The sequence below is a fragment of the Ostrinia furnacalis genome, unplaced genomic scaffold (assembly GCF_004193835.3).
Source record: "Ostrinia furnacalis isolate ACB-3 unplaced genomic scaffold, ASM419383v2 OfSCF0710, whole genome shotgun sequence".
Classification (NCBI taxonomy): Eukaryota; Metazoa; Arthropoda; class Insecta; order Lepidoptera; family Crambidae; genus Ostrinia; species Ostrinia furnacalis.
In genome coordinates this window covers 3,500,547-3,512,666 of record NW_021130949.1, presented here as the reverse complement: position 1 = coordinate 3,512,666, position 12,120 = coordinate 3,500,547, and the positions used below count along the sequence as shown (strand labels likewise).

The 12,120-nt window shown below is 34.2% G+C and overlaps 1 protein-coding gene across 7 annotated transcripts in view; it reads left to right on the top strand.

Moving 5' to 3' along the window:
- Positions 1-10,665, top strand: part of Nhe2 (Na[+]/H[+] hydrogen exchanger 2) — a 63,673-nt gene extending 53,008 nt beyond the window's left edge. For 2 of the 7 annotated variants that reach the window (XM_028300395.1, XM_028300394.1), the window contains exons 10-20: positions 74-199; positions 269-426; positions 503-641; positions 801-944; positions 1,228-1,294; positions 1,958-2,053; positions 3,329-3,529; positions 5,060-5,113; positions 5,416-5,595; positions 8,083-8,419; positions 8,888-10,665. In XM_028300395.1, coding sequence (XP_028156196.1) covers positions 74-199; positions 269-426; positions 503-641; positions 801-944; positions 1,228-1,294; positions 1,958-2,053; positions 3,329-3,529; positions 5,060-5,113; positions 5,416-5,595; positions 8,083-8,419; positions 8,888-9,080 — 1,695 coding nt within the window. In that variant the 3' untranslated portion in view covers positions 9,081-10,665. Of the gene's footprint in view, positions 1-73; positions 200-268; positions 427-502; positions 642-800; positions 945-1,227; positions 1,319-1,957; positions 2,054-3,328; positions 3,530-5,059; positions 5,114-5,415; positions 5,596-8,082; positions 8,420-8,887 lie in introns of all 7 variants that reach the window. The other 5 variants (XM_028300393.1, XM_028300392.1, XM_028300398.1 and 2 more) reach the window with 3 other exon arrangements.
- The last annotated feature ends 1,455 nt before the right edge of the window (positions 10,666-12,120 follow it).

The following is a 12,120-nucleotide window of genomic DNA, read 5'->3' as shown; positions in this document are numbered from 1 at the left end:
ATACTACAAAAATTTTGGTTGGATGGAGACGAGATGTTTTGGGTTACCTATATGCTTATGTTATATTTTTCAGTTTATGGACCATTTGATGGCAGGTGTAGAGGATATTTTAGGTAAACATGGTAATCACCATATAAGGGATAAATTCAAGAGATTTGATAATCGGTTTATAAGACCGTTTTTGCTAAGAAATTATCAGGTAAGATACTTTACACAAATATCTCAATGTCCAAAATAAGCACTGTTTTATCACTATGTAACGTTACAGGGTGCTGAGCCAAAAATTTTGGAGACATATTCAAAATTAGCTATGAAAGATGCTATAGAATATATGCAAAGAAATGCTTCTACTATTGGTAACATATCTGGTGCTGAATCTATGTCAGCTATATTTAAAAATTATACGAATGCTAATTTCAATGGAAGGTACAGTGATAGTTTTCAAGTAGTCTAATATTGTTTTCAGGATCTTCTATAATAATAATTTTTATCTCTATTTTAGTCCCAGCTTCAGTCAATTGGACTCATCGACATGGAATATTGACATGCAAGAGTTGGAGTACAATCCATCGAAAAAAGACTTGACTGACGCTAAAATACACCATCTCTTAGCCGAGGAGCTTTGCAAACCTTTCCGGCGAGTAAGTATCCAATGTTGAACCCTGGTTTAAAGACAAAGCAGTATATGTGAATGTAGAGAATATGCGACTACTATCCGTGTCTGATACCTAAATTAGTGAAGTTCTTCCTGCATCTGACTAAATGACCTGCTGATGATGTTTTTAACTTTATTTCCTCAGCATCGCCGGCTAAGCTACAGCAGGCACGCGGTCAACGACCGCGACCTCGGCATCCAGCAGGTCAACTACAAAACGCACATGAACATCCGCCGCCGAGTCGGCGACAGAAAACACCACCACAAGCGCAGTAAACGTGGGAAGCAGGTTGGTACTTTTAATCTTTAAATATTTATAGCCAAGTCTGCTATGCCTATGTGTTTGAATTTTGCTGGGGAAAATTAATAATATTCAAGATACTAAAAGCTAAAAAATAAACTCTACTTAATTGACCTTGTAGCAATAAAAGCCAGTAGAAAATCTCGCGCTTTTAACTAGTTAGGTATATGCTTTTTACCTGGGCTCGGAAAATCTGAGAACGTTAAGTAAATAATTAGCTGGGCATTATGTGCAATGGTTGTTTTACAGTATTGTTTCCATTTTGTTACAGGATGGCAAAAATCATGTCACCTTCCCCGAATTCCAGCAAAACGGTTCGGCCAAACAGTTCACGCACGGTAAAATAAAGTATTATAGATTAGGTACTTAAACTATTCTTTATTACTATCACGAGTGTCGATCGCATGCACGTGTGGGTCAAGTATTTGATTTTGTTTAATTTTATTTACATTTGATTTGATTCTGTGATCATCGTAATATTTATTTGCAGGCACAAACGCTTATTTGTGCACTAGACTCATTACGAATACGATTAAAAATCAATCGATCAGTTACTCGTACAACATCAGAAACACAAAATTTTGTTTGTAGCGCATGATCAAGTTGTCAATGTAAGGATCACTGTTCACTTGTTTTATACACTTTTTGCTTATTTGTACGTATAAATAAAACTGACTGGCATAAATTACTTATGAAGAATGAGTAACATCATGATAAGCCAAATAAGTTTTCAATCACACGACTTTAGACATAGTTCCATTGTATTCTTTCAAACGTTCCAAAGAAATTAGACGAAAAGAAAAACAATACTTTGTGCCAACACTTATCAAAGTAGATCTTTAGCCCTCGAAAGTGAACCGTAACCCTTCTCACACCCCACACTTAGAAAGGAACATACCATTTGGTGTTGGTAAACCGTAGATAGTGGTAACGCTCGTATGAAGAACAAATTAGTTTATTTATGGTCGATCTGCGATTGCAACTTAGTTTGTGGATTGCAGACTACATAGACGAGGTGTTGCAAGAGGACTGTGACGAGCGGGAGGGCAGACGGGAGGGAGAAGACGGCGGTATTACTTTCACTGCAAAATCCCCGCGTAGGTATTCTGCATGGACACCCTTCCACACGGCGCCGTTTGGATTTGAATATATTGAAAGAGAGACTTTATACAACTTACTCCCGCATTTTTATGATTTTTCTTGCGAGTCCAAAACAGCTAGCGGGACTACTCAGTCTTCATTGGATAAATAAGAAAGCTCCTGGATAGTTGGACACACTCAATTTTAAGTAGACAACACTATAAAATTATGTTCCTAATGATTTATCACGTTGAATATTTAACTACTTAACCAGTATCAGTACATTAGGTACTTATTTGAAATTGTCCAAATTCAAATCCATACGACTCCAGTATTGTATTGTGTAACCATGTATTTCTCACTTATTTTGCACTTGAGTTTTATGATTTTCAAAAAGAAATCTAATTGGGTTATTATTCCTTAATGTACTAAATTGGTGATTGTAACTTATTTTGCTGGGTTCTGATGACCTCCTGAGATGGCTACTACTGTGAGAATGACGTTAAATGTGGTGGCATGAACATTTTCTTCTATGTAAAATCTTGACTCCCTCTTCTATGATTTCTTTTAACAGAGTTGATTTTGCTTACTAACATAATGCATGTAGAACTGCTAAAGTAAATTAGATAATCGAAGTTAAAAGCACTAAATAAGTATTGATTTTGAAATCTTTTCACGTACTAAGTACCCTTTCTATTTCACAAAACGTTGGTCACAATTGACTGCCTGGTAGAGTTAATTTGGCTTCTTTCTTCAGATCTTCAGATACTACATGGACCTTATGCTCTTTGCATACGGATTTGATTCGCTCGATATAGCCAAGTTAAGTCAACCAGCAGTGGTAGCAAGATAACAGCTAGAACCAACACCGACTAATTAAAACTATTTTGGCACGTATTGTAAAAACGATGCTCAAAACTGAATAGAAACTCAAGTATAGCTTCAAGTTCGTCATTGTTGAATTTCAGTCTCGAAGCCTTTGAAAAGAAAGTTCAATACTCGATCCAGACGCAGACTGAAGCCTGTGATTGGCTGAATGTCATTAACTTGAATCTATTCTTGTGAGTAGAATCATATGTACCTACTTAAATCCTTAAGTCATTAAAGTTGAGCAGTTCTCCATGCATATCAAGAATTGTATAATCTGTCTCCTGCCACGTGCCGTTGAAGCTAACCCAAACCTTAGTCTCCACTGCTAATTCTGCTTGTTTAACGTTTGTTTGATTGTCGTTTTCTTCCCTTCTGGCAACTTCATGTGGCACCGCAATTCTCTCGACAACTGACGATTAAAGCTGGATATAGAGAAGTCAGTCCGACGTCCTCGCATAAAGAGAATAGTAGTTCGCTTTTAAACCAGTTGGCTAACCTGCCCGGATTCAATCCGTTGAAAGCGAGGATTGTAAAACAGTATGCTAAAACTCCTGAAGAGATTATGCCGACAGCTGTTGAGAAATCGTTACCGTGGAGAAGGGACAGATCCACGTATAACTTTGGTATGTGTTTAATGACAAATAATGGTTAAACATTGCTTATGCGTCTGATGATCGTTTGTAGTGCACACGGCAACATAATCTTTACTCACAATCAAGTATTTTTATTTCAAAATCTATCGTACCTACCTATTGCAGGGATTGCGATTAAAACACGTCTCTGTAACTGACAATAAAATCAAATTAATAATTGAATTAAACATAAATTACATGTTTATTAATTTTTGCTTTTTAATTGGCAACATATTTGAATTTCCAAAATTGTTTTCGACATTTCGTTAGTTAGCCGTGTGCACTGTCCGTGACACTCCTTGTTATAGTATAATGGATTTATTTATTTTCGATGAGAACTGCCTGCAACTTCAGCAAACTCGATACCAGTTCTCACAGACACTCACAAACACGCTAAATTGAAAATAGAGTCAATAAATGTGCAAATGAAAATGAGTAAAGAAACACATTTGAATGCAGACACTGTACGCAACCGTATAGCTGCTTATTTTTAGGTTAAAGTACCTAGTTGTATCTTCTCATTTGAGTTCCATCGAAAATGAACTGTTAACTATTCATCTTTTGTGGTATTGTCAAAAGACAATACTTTACAAAACAAAAGAAAATGAACATAATAATTTAGCGCCTACGCGTGATAATTTTCAGTAATTTTTGTAATAGGTACGTCTAATGAAATAGGTAATTTACCCAGTGTAATATAACAATGAGTGTCCAATAATATCTGTATTAAATGTAGCATTACGACAAACCTTTAAAACAGCACGCACACTTCTGTATAGTTTTTAAATATTATATCAAATAACGCGTCTATAAAATATATTCATCAGACGCTTCTAACTTAATAGTAAAGTTCGATGAAGTAAATACGCATGTTATTACTAAACACATACTATTTTTATTTATGTAGATCTATGTATTATGAATTATGTATGTGTATTTTGTGTCTGTATACCTTTTAAATTAGTAGTTTTCTATTTATATACTTTTTAGTTTGGCTTCACTATTCAGAGAACCATTTTACAATGTAGCTTCTGCTTAAATTATTTTAAAATATGTTAGATTTTTAAAATTACTTAAAGGTACCAAAACATTTACTATGGTTTTCTGGATGACTGTAAACAATACCCCTCTCCTTTCCATCTTCAGTAGTTACATAAACGTAAGTACCGCATGTTACATTATTGTATTTATTGCAATATTTCCATAACAACATAACAATAATGAAAGAAATAAGATTCAAATTACTCTACCAAAAAATGTCTTCAGAGGGCTTGCAATTATTTGAATAATTATTTATCAGTAACATAAACATTTCTTTAGACCTATCTCAAACGTGAATTCTATCTAACAGAAAAAATACAGCATGAATCAAGTAATCAACTCATTATACTCGTAGAAACAACTTGATATAAAAGAAATATAGAGCTAGAGAACTTTCATAGTTAGTTTTTAGAAAACTCCCAGTAGGTATGTAAAGCTTCATTTTGTACTATACATCTTATGTGGCTTATATTTTTTTAGTTCCTAATGAAGATATTCTGGAAGAAGATGAAAGAAGACTGTCAGATGATAATGGTAAGTAATTACTATAAAAGAGCTAAACTATCAATATATTTTGCGGAAGAATCGTGTACAACATTGGATAGAGAAAACAAAATAAAATCAATGTAGATGACTCTACTCAATAACTCACAACTTTAATAAATGCTAGACCTCATGCTAAAGTTTCTTTTATGATCAAAAACTATAGTCACAGATTTAATAAGTTACTTCTCTTGGCATTTTTTTTCCATGAAAACAGTTGATAAACGTACCTACCTCTATATCTGTTAGAAAATTATCACCCTAGGTTAATGAACCCCAATATTAATCCGCAGATACATACATGACGGTAGCGGAGCAAGCTCGCGTGGCCACCCCAACGGCGACGGAGACCATGTTGCCATGGAAACGCGAGGAGGCCGAGGGCACGGCCGCCCTCAAGCAGTCAGAGTTCCCCTCTTGGGCCTCGAATAAGGAGTATTTGGCGTATAGCTCACCCTCCGCTACGTTCCTAGGTTTGTATTTTTTGAGCTCATCATAATTATAGAAAATTGGTTCCATAATAGAGATAAAATATGAAAATAGCATTTGTTATTACTTATTTTCATGGTGGTTAAATAACAGGTGCGATTGCGGTCAAATACATGCCTTGTCGAGCATAAAAAAAAGTTAAATAATTTTTAGTATTAGCAGAAAAATACTTTGCACACTAAGCACACTTTTAGTAGTCATATCAATTTGGTTAATACATCATGATACAGTGTGCCAGGTTAATTTCTAGAATAGAGCTCTATCATTCTTTTGGAATGTTTTTGTTGTTATAAGTAACTATTGAATGTATCGGAATGAAATCAAGAAAATAAGAAAAAAATATAAACTCAAAGGTCGAAAGTTAATTTGATTGTAAAATTAGTACGCACAGCAACAATAAATTGCAAATTAATTCTAAAAGGTTAGTGATGGATACTTATTTATTGATTTTGTTATTAATTATGAATTGTTAGATTTTCTGACCGTTCGTGATGGTGGTGAATAATAGTGTAAATAACACACCACCGATTGAGAAGGCGTAAAAATGGTGACTTTTACTGAATGCTTACAATATTCGCATTCAATCAAAGCTCACTGCTTATTCATCCCGGTTGCACAACTTTAAAAGTTTCTAGTTTATTCAGGATTTCATTAATAGTCAAGTTAACCACACCTTCTATTCTACCGTTTAATATTTGTTCATCTTGCATGATGTCCTAAAAGGACCTTTAAATCTTGCATGCATTTCAGCTAGGGCATGTAATATCGGAAGGTTTTCAATTCCGATATTGGATTCCGATATTAGATCTCAATATCGGAATTCCGATATTAATATCGGAATTGAGTTCATGTGCTATAAAATTAATATTTGGTTATATTCGTAAGAATTCTGGATTGTTTACAATAAAATAATGATTTTAATCAAAATCTTTAATTTGGTACAAAACAGCACTTCATAAAATTGAAGTATTTTAAAACCATTTTTACGTTATGGGTATCCATTGCATTTGGTTTTTTATGTGACAAAAGGCAAACGAGCAGACGGATCACCTGATAATGAATGGTGGCTGATAATAAGCCTATATGGATGGACTAGCAAATAATTAAAGAGTTTTTGGTAAAATCACAAGTATCAATCAAACTTTTACTCCTTCATTGTATTACACTGTTTTATGTTGGCGGAACGAATTTTAGAGTCATTCAAATCACGTGTTACAAAAATTGTAGAGAGTGGTAAAAAACTTGAATATGCTTGTAATCCATAAGTGCTTTTATTGTGAAATGGTGTAAAATTACGTCGATAGGTAATAATAATGGGAAATATTGTATGTCAAAATTATTGGTACCGTACGGTACCGCTAGCCGCTTACCGTGTCTTTTTAATTATTTTATGATTTTTAGTTTTTACTGTATTTATTGGGAAGTGTGTGATATATTCACTGGTATATATGGTATACAGGAAGATAAAGTAAAATAGTTTCCTATACTTTACAAAACCATAGGTTTTTATTTATTTTAGATGTAACTTTCACAAACATTGGCAGTTTTGGAGGACGATGAAGGTCCCAAAACGAAGCAGAAATTTATAGAACGAACTCAAGATAATTGCAACTCTCGAACAATATCAGAGTATATAAAATGTAACGTGGGGCTATGTGCAGCGTGCAATGCCAAGCTCCATTCCAAATTTTTGAATATTCAAAGATAAAAATGAATATTGCTTACCCAATATACAGCTTTTTTACATTTAATATCACTCCTGTTATTTGCTTGTATATTAATTCATATTATAATAATAATAAAATACATAATTTACCCAATTTTTATAAAGTCCATGATAAAGTTATGTTTTAACCAACTGACACGGTAAGAGGCTAGCGGTACCATATGGTACCAGCATTTTTTTTCCAGATTACAGGTCGAATAATTTTTTTTATGCTTGTATAGCATTATGTAGACCATAATTATGAACACATTTCAAAAAAACAAAAATCTGACACTTTCAGAAAACTCAGTCTATAATGGGTTAACTATAAATAGTAAAGATATTAAAATATTTGCAGTGGGACAAAAAGTGATGGTGAGAGACATGAGAAAATCATTAGTATTTGCCAATCATGTACTTTGGGCTTTGTGGCAGGTTGTGGCGAGTTTAAACGCTTTGTTTAAAATCTCAATTAAAACTTTTATCTGATTCCGATATTACGATATTGGATCGCTCAATATCGGAATTGAAATATCGGATCTTGCTGTCCGAGATTCCGATATTACGAGATTCCGAGATTCCGATATTCATGCCCTAATTTCAGCCCAAAGCTTTTTTAATCTTATCGCTTAAACTTTATTTAAGTACCGTCTAATTATTATATTCATATTTACATCACGCACTATTCGTAGTTGTATTTAAGAGAACAAATTCTGATTTGAGTTTTTTTCTCTCTCCTATCCCTTGTCCTGCTCATACTCATTAGGTGGTATAGAAAAGCCAAAACATCCCAAATCTATCATAGGTCTATTTAGAAGAGAGAGCTCTAGTTCGACCCAGGGTGGAGGGGAGGCAGCTGCGTATGACTCGGAGGGGGGTAGGGCGGAGAGTAGCAAGGGCGAGTCTTCGAGGGAAGCAGGCCAGGCGAGGCAGGGGCCTAGCTTGCTATCGAAGAGGAGTACCAGCTTAGGTGGACCTTCGGTACTGCTGATGGAAGACGTAGCGCACTCAGACCCGCTGGGAGCCTCGACCAGACCAGCCAGCATCATGCAGGGTCCACATCGAGGACAGTGCAGAAGAGGATCAATGTTGGAACTCACTGGGTAAGACTTCCTTCTTTATGTGTCTTTTGTGTGTACTGTTAGGTACTTACCTTACCAATTCAATGTATGCCTTCACAAGTTTACAGTTACTTAAGTGTATTTTTGTAGATTTAAAAGGATTTTGTTTACGATTCGGATTCGATTAAATTTACAAAAGGGAATATGCTAATTTGACACCAGTAAAAGGTATTCAGTAAGTCGTGTGTGTTATGGCCAAGCCGCTAATTTTGTAAAAAAATCTAATTTTAACACTTATTTTACTTGGTACTTGATATTAAAAGATGAAGGTCGGTGACTTAATGACTAAATTTTGACCTATACTTACCGTGTACTCACACTTAAGTAGTCGGTAAAAGAACGCATCCCAAAAGAGCTCTTGAGCTCTACAATACAAGTGTAACGTACAATTTTGTGTAAAAATGAAAATTTAATTACAAAATAAATATCATTGTATTTTTTTACCACCAGCTCCCTATCCCGCGACGCGATAACAGAAGAGAAGTGTAGCAAATCCCTGCCAGAGAGTGAGAGGATGGGCGTAAGGCGGCTGCCCCTGGGCCAGCAGAGTCTGCCCAGGGAACCCTTCATCCGGCAGCTCACCATGGCCTCCACCCTCCTCACCAGCTCATCGTCAGACGACTCCTCTGACGAGAACACCTGAGTACCCCGTCGTGGTGACCCTGACCGGTTGCCACTTTTAAAATACCGAACACTAGAATAAACTCTTAAATCTGCCATTTTGTGATCATGCGACGCCATTTTGGCGTCATACCCAATTTTAACGCCAAACGAATTCAAAATGTCAACGTGAAAGTATAAACGAACACTTTCTAAACAGTGCTGTGAATTTGTGGTGTAGTTATAAAACGTAAATTAGTTAATAAAGTGGCTTAACGTGAGTTAATTGAATTAAATTAACTATTCGACGAAGATGTAAGCGGACGCATTCTATATTTTGGCTTATGGTTAATGCAATCGAGGCAAGTATGCGGACATTGAACAATTAATATCAAATTAACAAATAATAATAGGTAATAATTAATGATTAAAAGAAAATTGAAATTGCAAAAATAGGGCTGAATATTGGAAATTAGGTAGGAGTTAGTTAGGTATTTGAACATTGTAATTGCTTAATTCCTGTTGTTACTTATTGTTCATTTAATTTTCATTTTATTTGGGAAACATTTTCTTTTCTCAAAATTATGTAAGTAGGTAGGTATTTATCTTTTAAATAGGTCATGTACCTACTTCTTACTTGTTAAATGTTCAATACCTCACAACATAAATGTCGTGAAAATTAAAAACTATTTTTAGTTTATTATTTCTACTTTTGTATACCTCTGAGTTTTTCAAGAATAATACTTAGTCACGGCTATTTTTATATTCTATAAATACTATCTTCATAATTTCTTAAATTATGTGGCTATTTACACATTGTACGATATTGATAGTTTCAATTTCTGTTAGGTTCCGTGTTTTACTTTCATAACGAATAAGTCAGTACACTCGAGTTCATAAATATATTGGCAGTGCTAATGTTCCAAAATATGTATTGTTAGCGTGTTAACGATAGTATATTTCAATACAAACTCAAAATCAATATTTAATAATATAAACAGTTCATAATTAGGTTGCGATAATGACTGCGCTACTTCGCTACAATATTTTGAAATAAATTGGCATCGCCAATATAGGTATTTATGAACTCGATTGTACTTGTACCTACTTTATAGGTACTTAAAAAATTAGCTGGAAAGTCTAGTTACTAACTTCAGTATGTATTTTAAAATTTGTTAAATTAGTTATCTAAATTCTGTTTAAAAATAATCCAGTTATTAATGTTCTTTTATTTTCGATTTCTTCTGCACCTTCTAGATTTAAGTATTGTGTAACCTCATGTTAATAGTAACTATTAAATTACGGATTAACTGAACTCTAGTTTGTTTTTTCTACTTCAATGTGCTTTCTTCGTCTTTCTTATACTTGTGTGTCTTCAACGTTTGATACCGGCCATTGATTCTTCATTTATTTTCGTGATCTATCGTGATGTGTGAATAGCATTAACAATGATGGCACCTGTTGCCAATGACAATACTACGTTTGTGGTTATTTACTGAAACAATAATATGAATAGGTACGTAGGTAACGGTTAGTATAGGCTTTGTCTTTTTTAATGTTTAAGTAGTAAACCGACGGGATGAGATAAAATTGGCATCAATTAATATTCAATCGATGTTCCTAAAGTTTATTTAATAAGGAGGAAAATCAAACATTTATTTTGTTTTACTAAACAGTATAATAATTGTAAAGGCTCTGTCAAACACGTTGCAACTACTTAGTAGGTAAACGTAAAACGATCTACGCACCACCATGCTACTCTTTGACAAATCTTATTAGGCAATTCTAAGGCTAGGCCCGTATTGAAAAAAATAAACTCACTTAAAAAACAAAAGCAAGCCTGGTCTAAATATTGAAATAATGCCAATCACGCGTTTGAGTTGTAGAGAGTGGTGTAAATCGGAAACTTTAAAGAAAATTCACGGTCAAATTGTAATAGGACTTGAATATCTTAATAATTCTTTATGGCTTTTTATTAGAGATGAAACGGATAGTTGTTTGGCCGGATATCCGGCGGCCGGATAGTTGGCCCATTGTGTCGTTGCATGTCGTGACGAGTTTAGCGCCGCACAAGTGCTTCGAACGCGATTAGTAGACTAGACTAGTCACACTTTTCGAAAATCGAATCAGTCCGAATAGAATGTCAGATTTTGCCACTTGTCTAGGGGGCAGATCAATTCAGGCGATTTCAGTTGCCATATTGAGTGTGTGATTGAATAGTGAAAATTAAATTAGTTAACTTGCTGCGTAATCTGACTGAACTGCATCATGACATCAGACCATCAGTGAAAAAAAGATCGCTTATTTTATTTGGCAATATTTCGACATTAACAGATATTTACTATTTATGTATTCGTCATTAGAGTGAATAGCCCAGAAAAAGAAATTAGTTTTTTTTAAAGGCCTAATAATATGGCTTTTTTGAAACTTTTTGGACTTTAAATAAAAGCCGTCATTATTATAAGCCATTTTATTGATGTTTACCTCAAAGATTCATTCATGTGTTGTGTGTGTGTTTCATTTTATTAATAGGAAATTGTCGTAGTTTTTTAATATTCGGTATCCGGCCGGATAGTGATTTACTATCCGGTATCCGGCCGGATAGTAAATTTAGGCCGGATATCCGGCCTACCGGATAGTTACCGGATATCCGTTTCATCTCTACTTTTTATCATGTCATTGGCAATTCGATGCCGAAGTAATTTGACTAACTAATAATAGAAAAATAATATGCATGAATAATGCTTGTAAGAATCTAACTATAATGCAACACGTTGAATTGTTATTAGAGAACGTTTCACTAGTGAATTGTATGATAGCCCGTTTGTAAGTAATTTAGTACAATAATAGAATAATAGGAAAATTAATGCTAAAGTTTGTAAATATGCATACTAATATTTGTTGACGATTTTATGTATGAAAGTAATACAAAAATCTCCGTACTGCATAGTGTTAATGTATGTAATAATAACATTTATTTCCGTGAACCAGTTTTGAAATACCTACTTATAAAGGGCTGTATAGAAATGGATGTAAATACCTATACTGTCGTTAATTTTTGACTGTATTTATTTAGAAAATTA